This window comes from Salvelinus alpinus, chromosome 2, assembly GCF_045679555.1.
Source record: "Salvelinus alpinus chromosome 2, SLU_Salpinus.1, whole genome shotgun sequence".
Lineage (NCBI taxonomy): Eukaryota > Metazoa > Chordata > Actinopteri > Salmoniformes > Salmonidae > Salvelinus > Salvelinus alpinus.
In genome coordinates, this window is record NC_092087.1 from 18,513,912 (window position 1) to 18,531,487 (window position 17,576).

At 41.7% G+C, this 17,576-nt stretch overlaps 2 protein-coding genes across 7 annotated transcripts; one reads left to right on the forward strand and one right to left on the reverse strand.

The window, feature by feature from the left end:
- The first annotated feature begins 812 nt into the window (after window positions 1-812).
- Window positions 813-9,675, forward strand: LOC139555475 (proton-associated sugar transporter A-like). Of its 5 annotated transcripts, none has more exons than XM_071369168.1 (10): window positions 813-977; window positions 1,984-2,455; window positions 2,625-2,717; window positions 2,839-3,063; window positions 5,716-6,521; window positions 6,616-6,769; window positions 6,943-7,119; window positions 7,297-7,502; window positions 7,678-7,903; window positions 8,826-9,675. In XM_071369168.1, the coding sequence occupies exons 2-10, from the start codon at window positions 2,020-2,022 to the stop codon at window positions 8,849-8,851; spliced, it is 2,349 nt and encodes a 782-aa protein (XP_071225269.1). In that variant the 5' UTR covers window positions 813-977; window positions 1,984-2,019; the 3' UTR covers window positions 8,852-9,675. The 5 variants fall into 5 exon arrangements, with proteins under 5 accessions (XP_071225269.1, XP_071225268.1, XP_071225270.1 ...); XM_071369167.1 differs by having other exon boundaries at window positions 838-977; window positions 1,966-2,455; window positions 8,826-8,981; XM_071369169.1 differs by having other exon boundaries at window positions 838-977; window positions 1,966-2,455; window positions 7,678-7,800; window positions 8,826-8,972.
- A 680-nt stretch (window positions 9,676-10,355) lies between these two features.
- LOC139555531 (prothymosin alpha-like) lies at window positions 10,356-13,223 on the reverse strand. 2 transcript variants are annotated; one of them, XM_071369170.1, is made up of 5 exons: window positions 12,993-13,223; window positions 12,214-12,300; window positions 11,730-11,811; window positions 11,426-11,616; window positions 10,356-11,294 (listed from the first exon to the last, which is right to left on the reverse strand). In XM_071369170.1, exons 1-5 carry the CDS (start codon window positions 13,041-13,043, stop codon window positions 11,226-11,228), a joined length of 480 nt encoding a protein of 159 aa, XP_071225271.1. In that variant the 5' UTR covers window positions 13,044-13,223; the 3' UTR covers window positions 10,356-11,225. The 2 variants fall into 2 exon arrangements, with proteins under 2 accessions (XP_071225271.1, XP_071225273.1); XM_071369172.1 differs by lacking the exon at window positions 12,214-12,300 and having other exon boundaries at window positions 12,993-13,181.
- Window positions 13,224-17,576: the final 4,353 nt, after the last annotated feature.

Consider the following 17,576-nt stretch of genomic DNA (forward strand, 5'->3'; position numbering starts at 1 on the left):
TGCCGTGACCCGGATCACTGGTTGCTGCGGAAAAGGAGGAGGTTGAAAGGGGGGTGAGTGTAACGGATGTGAAATGGCTAGCTAGTTAGCGGGTACGCGCTACTAGCGTTTCAATCAGTTACGTCACTTGCTCTGAAACCTAGAAGTAGTGTTGCACCTTGCTCTGCAAGGGCCGTGGCCTTTGTGGAGCGATGGGTAACGATGCTTCGTGGGCGACCGTTGTTGATGTGTGCAGAAGGTCCCTGGTTCGCGCCCGTGTCGGGGCGAGGGGACGGTTTAAAGTTATACTGTTACATAGGCATAAGATAGCAGTGTGGTTAGGGTTAGGTTTAAAATCGGATTTTAAAGAAGATACATTTTAGAAATGCCACCCTTTGTGGCTGTGGTAACTAGTGATGAACAGGTGTTGGTGAGATCAAAGGAGCTCAAACAGTATGGCATCTGCTTTCATGCTTCTCGTGTTGGTTTATGAAAATAAAACTACTATGCAACTGTACTTCTACCAGAAAGATTTTTATGAAAAGGTATTGCCTGTTATGTAAATATTTATGTAAACCTGTTTGGACAGCACAAAAAACTATGTAAATAAGTTTGGGTAATAAATAAATGAGTTTTTATGTTAAATTCGATAAGCCATGGTCGACACATCCATATAATATTTTTAACTCTTGGTCAGTGTTGTTGACAATCATTTTAAATATGGTTCATGATAATGGAAACGAAAAGTCTCTGGCATGTTGGTGCTGATGCCGCATGTCTACCTAGCGCAGGGAAACAGGAGTGGTTATCTGACGTCACGTGTGAGGGACAGAGGAAGGGAGAGGAATAGGGACGAAGGTTAAAGCAGCGAGATGAATGCATCTCAGGAAAAAAAAACATGAATTATCTAATTCAACGTAAATATTTTAAGCATAAATATGATTGACTTGTTCACCAACAGAGAACGCTGAAATACATGAGAGAGAAACACTGATAAGGTAATTTTCTTTCATGTTGTTTCAATATGCACGCCTTGTCCTGCAAGATCATGAGTTAATTCAATTGTATAATCACCACCTTGAAAACAAACATTTTGGAAGGAATTGAATGACAAAAATGAAAGGAAAGAACAGACCTATCAAGCCAGTCAGTCACGTTTTACATATTTTTCATGTTTAAAGACGTGTTTCACAACGATATAATGTGTAGCCTAGCATCTTAAAACGTGTGTTATTTGAGGCGAACGTGTCATAACATTTTTTATATAGGTCCTACCAGAATATATTTTTTACAAGGAAAAATACATCCATGAAAAATTAAAGATGGAAACAGGCTCTGTGAGACGCGATGCCGCATGCCACAATGCTGTACATAGGGACACTAGCACATCAGTATAAATAAGTGCATTATTTGCAGTGCGTTGTGCGGGTCTTGTGCCGAAAATCTCCCCCTGCAGAATTCGCGTGAACGCGCACACACGCAATTCTTCATTGCTGCGACTTGCATGCTAGTTGAGATTTCTGCTATTCACTCCGTTGTCAATTTAGCCTGCATTTCACTGATTCCCCCCCTTCTAATTTCCTTAATGTTGTCACCAGAGTCAAATACTTTCTGTGACACACACTACTGGTCAACATGAGCAACCAAAATTATTCAGCATTGAAGAATTGAGTGTGTGTGAGTTCACGCGTAGGGGAGGGGGGAGATTTTCGGTACAACACCTGTTAGCGGCATATCCATGGTGATGGCAGTGTCCTTTAATACTGCCTGTTACCTTGGTGTCTTCAGCTCCTGTTTTACAGTACTAGCCTTATGAGCAGATTTGATCTTGAGTGTCCTCTAAAATTAGCTTGCCAAGGCTTATCTGATGATTCAATGCTTTATAGATGTAATGATGACTGCACAGATGTTATTGACATGCCTCCTAACTGTACTGTCTTCCTCCTTGTAAAAAGTATTTGTCTTCTAACTTTGATTGCATTTTAGCTTATGACCATCTCCTAGTGTGTGCAGAGTAAACTGGGCTCACCCAGCAGAGTGATGTCCTCTCCAGGAATGGGCAACTCCAGTGACCCTCTCTTGACCAGCCCAGGAGGGAGGTCATCAGAGAGGCCATTGGGTACCACTAATGACGGCCTCTGGAGGAGCTCCATGCCCAAGACGGCCAGCTTTCCATCGTCTACCACTCGCCTCTTGAGTCACCGTGCCAACAACTTCCAGAGACCCCCGAAGTGTTGGAAGCTGATCAGACCATCCCCGCCCCCACCGCCCAATACCCCCTGCCCTCTGGATCAGCTGGACCTCAGTGAGCTACCCCCCCGCCGCACCTTCCCAGAGCTGCTCTTCAATGGCTGCGTCCTGTTTGGCATCGAGTTCAGTTATGCCATGGAGACGGCCTATGTCACCCCTGTCCTGCTACAGATGGGTCTGCCAGACCAGTTCTACAGCCTGGTGTGGTTCACCAGTCCTATATTGGGTAATGAAGTGGCAGGGAGAGATGAAGTAGATACAGAAAGTCCTGTTTGATTGGAAGACATATGATACCTAACTATACTTTGAATAGTATAGTTAGACTATATGGATGTTCCCATCTGCATTTCCCATTGAGTGCCCCTAAATCCTTCTCCTTTCTTCATGGTTTTAAGGATTCCTTGTCCAGCCTCTCCTGGGAGCTTGGAGTGACCGCTGTACATCCCGCTTTGGCCGGCGGAGACCGTTTATTTTGGTCTTGGCTATAGGTAAGGAATATTCACTATCCACTTCTTGCATGGCTCTCCCCCCTCTGGTGCGACTGGGTTCCTGTTTTTAAACTAATATTGAAATCCTGAAGTGATGGAGTTCTCTGTTTTACCTTTGTAGGAGCTCTGCTTGGTTTAACACTGGTGCTGAATGGGCGGGACATTGGAGCTGCGTTGGCAGACACAGCAACCAATCACAAGTGGGGCATCATACTGACTATTTGTGGAGTGGTTCTGATGGACTTCAGTGCGGACTCGGCAGATAACCCCAGCCATGCCTACATGATGGATGTGTGCCTGCCAGAGGACCAGGATCGTGGCCTCAATATTCATGCACTACTGGCAGGTTTGAGAGCACTGTATACACTAACTGCTAGTCAGTCAGGGAATACACAGCCCACTGGGCACAGACGTAACTTCAATGTATAGTTTTGATTTACATTTTTGTTGAGTTGTCAACTAACGTTAATTTAACTTGAAATCAACAAAACATGTCACCGTGTCATTAGATTTAGGTTAAACGTTTTTCACACCCAATCGGTTTTCCATGTTGATTCAACGTCATCACATAGCTTTTTTGGAGTTAAAATAATATGGAAACAATGTTGATTCAACCAGTTTGTGCCCAGTGGGAGTATACATACTACTGGCAGGTTAGAGAGCTATACACTTACAACTGGTCTGTCAGGGAAATGTTGTACACTACTGGCTGGTTCGAGAACGTGATACATACCAATAGGCTGTAACACTCACTACTGGTATGTGAGACAGTAAAATGTACATATAAACCACTTCTGACGATGTAGACATAGCATATACAGTATATCTAAGATGTGATAGTGATAGCATATACAGTATATCTAAGATGTGATAGTGATAGCATATACAGTATATCTAAGATGTGATAGCATATACAGTATATCTAAGATGTGATAGCATATACAGTATATCTAAGATGTGATAGCATATACAGTATATCTAAGATGTGATAGCATATACAGTATATCTAAGATGTGATAGCATATACAGTATATCTAAGATGTGATAGTGATAGCATATACAGTATATCTAAGATGTGATAGCATATACAGTATATCTAAGATGTGATAGTGATAGCATATACAGTATATCTAAGATGTGATAGTATATACAGTATATCTAAGATGTGATAGCATATACAGTATATCTAAGATGTGATAGCATATACAGTATATCTAAGATGTGATAGCATATACAGTATATCTAAGATGTGATAGTGATAGCATATACAGTATATCTAAGATGTGATAGCATATACAGTATATCTAAGATGTGATAGTGATAGCATATACAGTATATACACCATTCTGTATACTTCTGGCCCTTCTTTGCACACTGTGTTAACAACCCTCCAGATGAACTTCAATGCCACACAACTCTCCTTCCGTGGCCTCCAATTGCTCTTAAATACAAGTAAAACTAAATGCATGCTTTTCAACCGATCGCTGCCTGCACCTGCCCGCCCGTCCAACATCACTACTCTGGACTGAATATGTGGACAACTACAAATACCTAGGTATCTGGTTAGACTGTAAACTCTCCTTCCAGACTCACATCAAACATCTCCAATCCAAAGTTAAATCTAGAATTGGCTTCCTATTTCGCAACAAAGCATCCTTCACTCATGCTGTCAAACATACCCTTGTAAAACTGACCATCCTACCGATCCTCGACTTCGGCGATGTCATTTACAAAATAGCCTCCAATACCCTACTCAATAAATTGGATGCAGTCTATCACAGTGCCATCTGTTTTGTCACCAAAGCCCCATATACTACCCACCACTGCGACCTGTACGCTCTCGTTGGCTGGCCCTCGCTTCATACTCGTCGCCAAACCCACTGGCTCCAGGTCATCTACAAGACCCTGCTAGGTAAAGTCCCCCCTTATCTCAGCTCGCTGGTCACCATAGCAGCACCCACCTGTAGCACGCGCTCCAGCAGGTATATCTCTCTGGTCACCCCCGAAACCAATTCTTCCTTTGGCCGCCTCTCCTTCCAGTTCTCTGCTGCCAATGACTGGAATGAACTACAAAAATCTCTGAAACTGGAAACACTTATCACCCTCACTAGCTTTAAGCACCGGCTGTCAGAGCAGCTCACAGATTACTGCACCTGTACATAGCCCATCTATAATTTAGCCCAAACAACTACCTCTCCCCCTACTGTATTTATTTATTTTGCTCCTTTGCACCCCATTATTTCTATCTCTACTTTGCACATTCTTCCACTGCAAATCTACCATTCCAGTGTTTTACTTGCTATATTGTATTTACTTTGTCACCGTGGCCTTTTTTTTTGCCCTTACCTCCCTTATCTCACCTCATTTGCTCACATTGTATATAGACTTATTTTTCTACTGTATTATTGACTGTATGTTAGTTTTACTCCATGTGTAACTCTGTGTTGTTGTATGTGTCGAACTGCTTTGCTTTATCTTGGCCAGGTTGCAATTGTAAATGAGAACTTGTTCTCAAATTGCCTACCTGGTTAAATAAATAAAGGTGAAATGAAATTTAAAAAATATCTAAGATGTGATAGCATATACAGTATATCTAAGATGTGATAGTGATAGCATATACAGTATATCTAAGATGTGATAGTGATAGCATATACAGTATATCTAAGATGTGATAGTGATAGCATATACAGTATATCTAAGATGTGATAGCATATACAGTATATCTAAGATGTGATAGCATATACAGTATATCTAAGATGTGATAGTATATACAGTATATCTAAGATGTGATAGCATATACAGTATATCTAAGATGTGATAGCATATACAGTATATCTAAGATGTGATAGCATATACAGTATATCTAAGATGTGATAGCATATACAGTATATCTAAGATGTGATAGCATATACAGTATATCTAAGATGTGATAGCATAATCAGTGTCATTGATATGATGATCGGCTCTACGATGATTATGTCCCACTCTCTCTATGCAGGTCTGGGTGGTGGATTCGGGTACATCGTGGGTGGAATTAACTGGGACCACACTGATTTCGGGAGATCAATGGGAGGTCAACTTCGAGTCATATACATGTTCACCAGTGTCACTTTGGTCATTGCCACATGCATGACCCTCAACAGCATCCCCGAGCGGCCCCTGCCAAAGACACAGCCTCAGAAGGGCTCTCTGAAGAGCCCCAGCCTCCCTCTACCCCCCTCTCCCCCAAACCCTCAGGGGGCAGGGCTGGGATTGGAGGAGGAAGATGAAGTGACTGGGCTCAATAGCTACCAGTTCTCTGAACCCCGCCCCTCGAACCCTGACACCAACGCACGCCTCTGTGCCAGCCTCACCAGCCCCATCTCCCCCCTCAGCCCCCTCACTCCTAAATATGGTAGCTTTATCAGTCGGGGCAACTCTCTCACTGGCATTAACGAGTTTGCCTCATCCCTGGGAACCTCCTTTATAGACAGTGTGCTCATCGACTGCTACACTGGACAGCCATCGCCACAGCCCCTTGACCCAGACACTGCAGCCCGACCCCTGCCTCCAGGGGACACCCCACCTCTCCAGGGATCTCAGCATGGAACAGGTTCACAGTCTGTAGCAGTGACAGTGACCCTGGCTGGGGTAGGATCCCAGGCCGGGGCAGGGGAGGCTCAGATCGGGGGAGGGTCCCATCGAGGTTCATCCGCTAGTATCTTGAAGCGCCCTCAGAGCCTTGCGCTAGTGGAGGAGTCCATGGTGACCCAGAGTGGAGGGATGGAAAATGGTCGCAGAAGAACAGTGACCTTCAGTCAGCAGGTCGGCCTGGAATTGAATCCCTCTGATTAGTTTGTTTACAGATCATCGTGTTGAGAGAATTTGTTTTTTGAATCCTGTTCTTCCTGTAATGAAGGTGGCAAATATTCTGCTGAATGGGGTGCACTATGAGAGTGACCTGAGTGAAAATGTGGAGACAGCAGATTCACAGATGTCAATGAGGATGCTGTGTATCGCCATCTACAGGATGCCTCCGTCACTGCGCAGCCTCTGCACTAACCATTTTTTGGGTGAGAGTCATGTCACTCTTGTGCTTGTGTTTCATTGTCTGTATGCCTACCAAGGTTAAAGCCACCAGTGATTTTGGCTTTGATATCACAACACCTGTCTGTGATCCAGTGGAAGCTGTGTGAGTTTGTCTACGTAAATATTAGCTATCTGCCATCCTGTCTTGATCCTAAAGGTTGGCTGTCCTTTGAGGGTATGCTGCTGTTCTACACTGACTTCATGGGGGAGGTAGTGTTTGAGGGAGACCCCAAAGCACCCCATGACTCTGAGGCCTACCAACGCTACAATGCTGGGGTCAGCATGGGCTGCTGGGGCATGTGCATCTATGCATTCAGTGCTGCCTTTTACTCAGGTGAGTCCTACACACACACACACATCCAGACACTAAAAAGAAAACACACACATCCAGACACTCAGAACACAGAACCAGAATACATACCTCACACAACATCCATAATTTTGATTCTTTATCACATTTACTTGTTTTACAGTTTTTTTTCTGTTTTCTTCCTCTTGTTTCTATTCATAGCCATGTTGGAGAAGCTGGAGGAACGTTTCTCCCTCCGCTCTCTCTATTTCTTTGCCTACCTGGTGTTTGGCCTTGGCACAGGCCTTGCTACGCTCACCACCAACATTTATGTGGTGCTGTTTCTCTGTATCACCTATGGGGTTTTATTCTCCACTCTATGCACGCTACCTTACTCTCTGCTGTGTGAATACTACCAGAGCCCGCAGGTTAGTGAAGATAAATGGGATTACACTGAATATAATATTGTTCAGACTGTGGTTTCTGTGACATAGTGTTTTATATCCTGGTGTTGGTCAGTGTTGTCCAACTGTTGAATTTTGATATAGCAAGGTATTATGTGGCCTTATACATGTGCTCTCTCTGTCTGTGCTGTGTGTGTAGTTCTGTGGATCATCAGAGGAAGGCACCAGGAGAGGAATGGGGGTGGACATCTCTCTGCTCAGCTGCCAGTACTTCCTGGCTCAGATCATAGTGTCCGTGTCGATGGGACCTCTGACCTCACTGGTAGGTGGGGCCCAGGGAGTGATGTACTTTTCCAGCGTGATGTCATTCGTGGGCTGTCTGTACTCCTCCCTCTGCGTGGTGTACCATCTGCCCCCCCCTGAGGGTGAGCCTTCCGGAAGCGAGACCCAGCCACTACTTGTGCACATTTAGCCCCCCTCACTGCCTCCCACACTGCTCTACACACTCTCGCACTGCAGTCACAACACACACTGCATAGTCTACACACTGTCACTCTCTCACACTGCTCAGCATAGCTCCTCTCAAGAGCTTAGACTGACAGACACATTGGCCACTGTTATAAGTATGTTGGATAGTGTGTCCATGCATTTCTTTCTGCTCATTTCCACTAAAATATGTGATGTTGATGGCGTGTCTGTGTGTGCATGCCTGATTATTCTGCTGTCAGTAGCCTTTTTCTTCATCACTACTTCTTGATTTTGATGTTAGGTTTAGGCTGCTGCCCACCAAATATAAAATACGTATAGCCTCTACATCCCCTATTATTAATGAAAACTATGTTTGAGGGTTCATTGTTTTGGTCTTGTCTAATATCTGCTTGCGCTGTAGCCTCAATGCCTTCTGTTTTCATCTCATGGCCAAGAGAATGTATACCTGCCTGTTTCTCTGAGTTAGCACATCCCCCTGTAGGCAGGTTTAGGGACTGTCTGAGTCACCAATGACCTTTGCTTGAAGCCCTAAATTCATGTAAAAGCACAGTAACACATCTACTGTACATCTACACACAGACACACGATACAACACACACACGCCATATAGTACTGCATTCACTCGGTTTGCACTATGTGAACATTAGAGCCAAGCATGTGCCCTCTGATCAGGTTTACATCTTTCTCACCAGTCAACCAGATTATTATGGTCATTATTTACCATTTTGACTTGACAGTCACCAATGCGTTCACAAACATACACACAGACAAACCCTTTACTAAGCCATGGACTTCAATCTGACCTGTCACTCAGCTACTGGTGTGACCGTTGTAATGAGTGATTCTTGTCATTACCAGGAAGAGAAGTTGTAACTGGGGTGTGATTCGGCATTCCATCAGAAACCGAACAAAAAAGAAGAACAACAAATCTGTTGTTTGGTGGCAAGAAATAATTCAAGAAAATACATGTGAACTATGCTATCGATGATGGAGCTGGACAACTTTGAGGGAAGAATTTTGGGTTCATTTTTGCCAACAGCAAGTGCTTATTTTCACCACTAGGGCGCATGCTTTAGTGTTTAGGCTTGTTTCACCACACTATACCCAAACTGGCTCACTGGAGTGATCCTCTCACATTTGGGATAGTTATCCAGTCTCCTCACACACCACACTCAATCATTCATTTAGATTCTATACAGCTGAAATAACAGTTCGTCTTCCATGTTCACCAAGCAGCCAATGAAAACATTGGTGAAATCATAATTACTTTTCAATTAAAAAAAAATATATATATATATCTGGGACAGGCTAAAATAGCTTGCTTGGCATTGCTTGCCTTGGACATCACAATGTAATTGACACTTTTTTAATGAATTGTCAAAACTCATGCCTGCATGAGTCACCTATAGTAAATGATGGCTCAGCAGAATGTTGATCAGGGTCTCCCACTAAAGCCTCCCTAACAGACTGGACACATGCCATGATGATGTCATGTGTCTGACTGGTTTCTTGTGAGGAAACAGGACCTGTATGGAGGACCATCATCCTGTTCCAACTTGCTTCAAATCAACAAAATAACATTTCTAGTATTTTACAATAAAATGTGTCTTCTGATGGTTCTTTTTCATCCATAATTCCAATATTATGTTACTGTAACAGCTACTTAACCTCAGGGCAGAATTCAATTAAAATAACCATTTTGACTTTTTGGGGTCTGCGGTTTTTTATTAAACTAACTTTAGCATAGAATTTCAAGCATCTTATAGGTTTTCTATCTATGCAGATAATTATGTATAATATAAGTTTCCTTTATGATCAGTTTACTTGTAAAATGTTGGTATTAGATTTACAGTTATGTATTTCGCATTCAGACATACACTATTATGTAACCACTCTTTATAACTGGTCACTGACCTGAAAACCCACATCCACATAACCATGTGATAACAGTTCTATCAGAGTAGTGATTGTCACCAATCAACCCTGCCTGGAGTCAACCCACAATACCAGTTTGTACCACTAGGTGGAGCTGTAAACTGCATCATGTCAGGAGGACTTCAATGGATTGATGTGTACAGACAGTTCAATTGAAAAACCCAGATGCTAAGATTATGAGAATCCTTTCCTCTCCCAGTAACAACGATCAGCTTGAGAATTACTCCTGTTTCTCAAACTAAACCATTCATATTCAGACTTATACTAAATGAGGTCAACTGACATCAATGCTTACATGGCTAGGACAATTTAATAAGATATACTTTCAGTTCAAACACTAGTATCACAATTGTAATTTGGTTATAACACTAAAAAGCTATTCAGCATCTTATTTAAGAACAGACGTGAAAAGCTACACTGAACTATCAGTCTATGCAAAATTTAAAAAATGGGTAAAAAGACAAGACTGATTTATTTAATCATCAAGAACCAGAATATACAAAGCAGTGGTCGAAGCAACCAAATAGCAATCATGAAATATAACTGCACAAGAAGAGTGGGAATTCCCACCAGGGTGGGAATGATGTTGATAAAGACCGTTGTAGACACAATTTCTGGGTCACCCAGACATAACATAATAACCTAAAATGAAACCAAAAAAACAAACAGTATCTTGGGTACAAATGGTACAAACTTGTGTGAAATGCATACAGAACATGACCAAAGCCTTAAGATTTAAGAGGGGGTAATTAACATTGCAGAAGCCAGCCCCCCAAACAGGGTCAAGCGTCTTTTATCATGGAGGCGTTCTTCCATTTGTGCCATCTGTTGTGTTAACAGATCAGCCTGGCAAAGGATTAACTACTAGCAGCAGTAAACAAAAAGGATTAAAAAAGCCTGAATTAATAATGCTAACAATAGTCCATTAGCCCCTGCTTAAAACTTATCTTTGGTCTTCAGTGAATCTGAGAAGTCACCCTGAACATGTGGAGAAGGTTACAGCTGTCTGTCTCTGAATCAGCTGGTCAGCAGTTAACTATGTAGAGAATGTGCTTAACTCATACGAATACAAAATAACCAAACTGATAAAATAGCACGGATTCTATTTGCACAGGTTGTTTTGTTTTTTTACGTTTGCTTAAGAAACCAATAAATAACAGTTTATAAAAAGAGAGGAGAGGCCTCTATGTTTTAGGACTCCAGTGCAATGTAATATCTTGGGGACAAACAAAATCTGTAAAGCATACATAAAGCACAAGCTCTACAAGGTGAAGTTGAACGTGCCATGTAGACAGCGTTGCGGAGGGGTACATACTCTGTGCACTATGCCTTCACTTCAGCTTCCTTTGATTCACCGTTTTCTGTTTTCTGTTTTTTTGTTTCCACTTGGTCCTGAAGGGAAAAAATACAAGTTTTAAGTGGGAACTTAGTGACCAGATATACAACAGTCATAAAGATAGTCTCATGGTAAAAGTGAATCTATTATATTGACTGCGTTTTAAAATCATCTGACAAAAGCATACCTCCTCATCAGCTGGGCGCTTCACAGGGTGGTCAACCTCATCAGCTGGGAGCTTCACAGGGTGGTCAACCTCCTCATCAGCTGGGCGCTTCACAGGGTGGTCAACACCCTCATCAGCTGGGCACTTCACAGGGTGGTCAACCTCCTCACCAGCAACTTCTTCTGCATCCTTAGCTGCATCCAGTCCCTCTCCTGCAATCAATTTCATACATGAAGCAAAAACAAGGGCTTCAGACACTTCACAAGTATCAAACAAACATGTTTTTTTAATCCAGCTGCAAGTCCAAAAGGAAACATGAACTTACCATCCTCTTCTTCCTTCTCACCCACAGGGGTTTCTTCAGAATCATCTGCACCATTTGTCTTTGTCTCTGCACCATTTGTGTGCTGGAGGAAAGGAAACAAAGAATTTGAGTAACTTTGTAATATGTCATATAAATGTGGGTACATCGTATGCAGAATGACATCCAAGTAATTTAATTTAGAATAGTCTTCAGAAAAAAGTTAAAATAATAGCCCATGAGTCACAGCCAACAAGCTTCAGAGTTAAAACAGGGCACATGCTCCAGTTTATACTTGATTCCCCAGAGAGTAGGGGAAGGGAACGCAATGAGGGCCAATTGCGATCTCTTGAGAAAACATCTGTGCCATTTCACAAACTAAACAAAGAGCTGTGGGATAGCATGCATGGAAATAGTAGGGGCGGAGTCTGACAACACCTGCATGATGAGGGCGCCGAGACAAAAGGCCATGAGGCTCGCGAGGGAATAAGCTTCAGCTTCAACTCACTGTTCCATTGCCGTTGGCTGGTGCGTCCCCGCTGCCATTCTCCTTCTCCTCCACCTCCTCGACAACCTCTTTCTTCTCTTTGAGCTCCTGAAAATATGTTTTACTTGATTTGCTAGCTCACTGATAGGTACAATTGTCGCATGTCCAAAACGATTTGTCTATATACTCGTTGCCAATGAAAGCAGCCCTTCTCTAGTTCAGATTATGTTTAAAAAAATTATAGTAGGCGTTCTATTTATATCACCGATCTTTACAAGTGGAGTGTGTCCGACCACTGCCAAAGTGCCTACAATGGAAGGCATCGGGAATTTGAGTCGCCGTTCACCAGACATGATTAGGGCGAACACTCCACTCGCGCTCTGAAAGACTCGAGCCCTTCCCGCCATCGCTCAACCGTGAAGCTCGAGCGCATTCTATTTTCTGAGGGATTGTTTAGATAACGTTATTTAGCTAGCAATAAACTATACATTTAGCATTTAGCTTGCAAATTAAACGGCAAACCAGCCAGCTAGCTAACATAGCTAGCAAAGTCACAAGCAAATAATGAAGCTATCGAAAAAGTTTATCAACTAAATAACTAGTTAAACGTTTGAGAACAACATACAATATTGCTAACTACTATGTTTCAGTCATTGACAATGACTAACATTAACCTAAGTTATTTGGTTATTACATGGCTATAAAAGCTAAAGTTAGCTAGTTGGTGTTCACACAGGCTAAAGTGAAGAGTACGTTAGCTAGTAACGTGGACTAACGTATAGTCAAATTCATGAACTCACCTTTGCTGAAATCTCGGTAGTTGTGGTCGTGTCTACTGCGGTATCAGCCATATTTAGTTGAATGTAAGGGTATGATATGTTTCCGAAATAAATACTGTGTTTGATGCCTCGATGTTTCTGGCAGTGATTTCTGTGAGAGGCTGAGAAGAGGAGAAGAGAGTGATGAAAACCAGTTACATCTGTTTGTTAGGCTCGACTGTAATCCATTAGTTAGAATGGAGCTGGTCGATTGAAAACGTGATTGGGCAATCCAAATTTAAGCAACATGTTTTAGCGGTTTTAATTGGACAGATTGCTGTCACTCTTTGCAATTTGTCCCGCCTATCAAGCTCCTCCCAGTTTTCTTTCTCCTAATGGTCAAACATTTAAAGGGTGTACTCCGCTGTGAAGTTACCAGCGTGAAGAAAGTTTTTACATGATGTCGATTTATATGTCATTTATCTTAGTGTTAGAAACATTGTTATTCAATCTCATTAATTACATGTTGACATTTTTAATGGCGTTTCGTGTAAGAAATAGCCTATGCCAAGTGCTTCAAGTGGCTTTGATGAATACCGTCCCTTTGTGTGACTGCAAGCATTGCTTACATTCAACAACATATTTTTCTCATGAAAAGCCTACTGTTGCCCCTTGATTTTTTTGTTTTGATTTTGACTAATGTATTTGTATTCGAAGCATGTTGTCCCTCATTTCGCCTATCTAGAAGCATAAAACCCCGTTAAAGCCCCATATCCCCTTTGTCTTCAGTGCGCTCTTTTTCTTCAGAGAGAGAAGTATCAGATTACAGCACAACGACGCTAATGTGAAACCAGTTACTAAGTAAACCACACCTCTTGGCTGGTTAGACGTCTCTATTTAAACATAAAGGTCAGGAACAAAGTGCCGCATTTTGTATTTGAATAAAATAGCTACATGTGTAAGCCTATAACAAGCACACAGCCAGTAGGCTACCTACACTTATTCACTGTAACTGTGTATTATGTCATATCTGCGCTGTAAATAACTCATGTATATCTCATAGTGATCCATGTATCTAAATATAAACCATTGCAATTATTGGTCCAGAGTAAAGCTTGGGATACAAACAGGCACATTTCTATTAGATGGGGAATCAAAATAAAATAACACGTTTATTGATCAAGTGCACACATACAGGGAGATGCTCACCTGTTAACACTCCTCCACAATGCAGTACAATAACAATATCAATTTAAAAAAACAAGTAGTAGTAAAAGATAGAAGAAAAAAAGAGTAATAAAAACTAATATGAGTAATATGAGTTAACACTCCTCAACAATGCAGTACAATAACAATATCAATTTAAAAAAACAAGTAGTAGTAAAAGATAGAAGAAAAAAAGAGTAATAAAAACTAATATGAGTAATATGGACATAATAGAATATACAGAATGGTTGGTTTATACTATGGTATGGTTTATACTAGTTAAATAAATGTAAAAAAATAAAATTGATTCAGCTGTGGGCCGATTTTTTGTTGAGCGGATGTTCAAGGGGACAAAACATAATTACAAATAATGTTTTGACTGCAAATTGCCAGTTGCAGTTGCCATACCAGGCGGTGATCATGGGATTAACTATGTAGTACTTTCTGAGTTGTTTAGAAACAAATATTTTCTGAATGAAAATGGCGCCGACAGAGAGGGCTGCCATACTTCTAGCTCTTAGGAAACTTAGTATTTGCAGTATTTCGTTTTGTATGTGTTATTTCTTACATTATTATCCCATAAATGTTTTTGTGCTATTACATACAGCCGGGAAGAACTATTGAATATCACTGATAAACTGAAATGATCCACCCACACAGACAGTGTGGTGAAGAAGACGCAACAGCACCTCTTCAACCTCAGGAGGCTGAAGAAATTTGTCTTGGCACCTAAAACCCTCACAAACTTTTACAGATGCACAATTGACAGCATCCTGTTGAGCTGTATCACCGCCTGGTACAGCAACTGCACCGCCCGCAACCGCAGGGCTCTCCAGAGGGTGGTGCGGTCTGCCCAACACATCACCGGTGGCAAACTACATGCCTTTCAGGATACCTACAGCATCCAATGTCACAGGAAGGCCAAAAAGATCCTCAAGGACAACAACCACCCGAGCCACTTTCACCCCGCTATCATCCAGAAGGTTAGGTCAGTACAGGTGTATCGAAGCTGGGACAGAGAGACTGAAAAACAGCTTTCAGACTATTCAGACTATTAAATTCAGTTAAATAGCCATCACGAGCACATTAGAGGCTGCTGCCTTATATATATATAGACTTGGAATCACTGGCTACTTTAATAATGGAACACTGGTCACTTCAATAATGTTTACATATTTTGCATTACTCATCTCATATGTACACTACCGTTCAAAAAAAGTTTGGGGTCACTTAGAAATGTTCTTGTTTTTGAAAGAAAATCATTTTTTTTGTCCATTAAAATAACATCAAATTGAACAGAAATACAGTGTAGACATTGTTAATGTTGTAAATGACTATTGTAGCTGGAAATGGCTGATTTTTAATGGATTATCTACATAGGCGTACAGAGGCCCGTTATCAGCAACCATCACTCCTGTGTTCCAATGGCACGTTGTGTTAGCAAATCCAAGTTGATCAAGGCTAATTGATCATTAGAAAACGCTTTGCAATTATGTTAGCACAGCTGAAGACTGTGCTAATTAAAGAAGCAATAAAACTGGCCTTCTTTAGACTAGTTGAGTATCTGGAGCATCATCATTTGTGGGTTCGATTACAGACTCAAAATGGCCAGAAACAAATAACGTTCTTCTGAAACTCGTCAGTCTATTCTTGTTCTGAGAAATGAAGGTTATTCCTTGTGAGAAATTGCCAAGAAACTGAAGATCTCGTACAACGCTGTGTACTACTCCCTTCACCGAACAGTGCAAACTGGCTCTAACCAGAATAGAAAGAGGAGTGGGAGGCCCCGGTGCACAACTGAGCAAGAGGACAAGTACATTAGAGTGTCTAGTTTGACTAACAGATGCCTCACAAGTCCTCAACTGGCAGCTTAATTAAATACTACCCGCAAACACCCGTCTCAATGTCAACCGTGAAGAGGCGACTCCGGGATGCTGGCCTTCTAGGCAGAGTTGTAAAGAAAAAGCCATATCCCATACTGGCCAATAAAAAGACAAGATGAAGATGGGCAAAAGAACACAGACACTAGACAGAGGTACTCTGCCTAGAAGGCCAGCATCCTGGAGTCGCCTCTTCACTGTTGACGTTAAGACTGTTTTACTATTTAATGAAGCTGCCATAATGTCTTTTGTCCTTTTCAGGTTCATACCAATTGTCACGATCGTGGTTAGGTGAAAGAGAGGACCAAGGCGCAGCGTGATAATGATATATCTTCTCTTTATAATGAAGACGAAACAAACACTTTTACAAACTAACAAAACAACCGTGAATCTATATAAACAAATAGTGCTGACACTAAACACTACACATAGACAATTACCCACAACCTACCTAACGCCTATGGCTGCCTAAATATGACTCTCAATCAGAGACAACGATAGACAGCTGTCTCTAATTGAGAACCAATCCAGGCAACCATAGACTTACATAAACACCTACACTGAACACAACCCTATGAACTCTACCAAAACCCCCTAGACAATACACACACCCTAGACTAGACAAAAAAACACAAACATCCCCCATGTCACACCCTGACCTAACTAAAATAATAAAGAAAACAAAGATAACTAAGGCCAGGGCGTGACACCAATGGAGGTTGGTGGCACCTTAATTGGGGAGATCTGGCTAGTGGTAATGGCTGGAGCGGAATTAGTAGAATGATATCAAATACATCAAACACATGCTCTCAGCAGCGTCCTGTGGTTCATACATATGTTTAAAGTTGATTCTTTGTAACACCTGGATGCTTTTATGAATTAGAATTAGACATATTTGAGGTGTATTTTATTCATCTTCTGTCTGCATGTGTGTGTCTGTGTGTGTGAAACCTCGCTGCACCCACACACACAAAAATACATGCGCACACACTCGCACAAACCGCGCCAAGCCACTTTGTTGTTTATGGCCACTGTTTCATTTAGCGTGTTGTGTGGGGGCTATTGTGTTGCAAATGGTGCTACACTGAGCATCTGTTCCAGTATAATGCAGACTCACTCATAGTGCAAAGTACGTTTGTCAACCCCCTCTACCCCGACCCAGACATGCAATCAATGCTTCTAATCTAAAACACAATAACTCCAGTTTGCCTCTGATACAGTCCCTTGCAAAAGTGTTCAGACCCCTTGGATTTTCCCCAATTTTATTGTGTTGCAAAGTGGGATTAAAATGGATCTAATTGTCATTTTTGTCAACAATCGACACAAAATAAAAAATTCATAACTAAAATATAGTCAGTGCATAAGTATTCAGACCCCTTGTTTAGGCGAGCCTAAATTAATTCAGGAGTCAAATGTGGCTTAACAAATCACATAATAAGTTACGTGGACTTATTCTGTGTGAAATAATAGGGGTTGATATTATTTTTGAATGACTAACCCTACCTCTGTCCCCCATACATAAAACAACTGTAAGTTCCCC

Coding starts and splice junctions, on each gene's coding strand:
- LOC139555475 (XM_071369165.1), top strand. CDS start 2,020: ATGTCCTCTCCAGGAATGGGCAACTCCAGTGACCCTCTCTTGACCAGC. Junction 6,522..6,615: donor CAGTGACCTTCAGTCAGCAG/GTCGGCCTGGAA, acceptor CCTGTAATGAAG/GTGGCAAATATTCTGCTGAA. Junction 7,120..7,296: donor CAGTGCTGCCTTTTACTCAG/GTGAGTCCTACA, acceptor TTCTATTCATAG/CCATGTTGGAGAAGCTGGAG.
- LOC139555531 (XM_071369170.1), bottom strand. CDS start 13,043: ATGGCTGATACCGCAGTAGACACGACCACAACTACCGAGATTTCAGCA. Junction 11,617..11,729: donor TGAGAAGGAAGAAGAGGATG/GTAAGTTCATGT, acceptor AATTGATTGCAG/GAGAGGGACTGGATGCAGCT. Junction 11,295..11,425: donor AGCGCCCAGCTGATGAGGAG/GTATGCTTTTGT, acceptor TTTTCCCTTCAG/GACCAAGTGGAAACAAAAAA.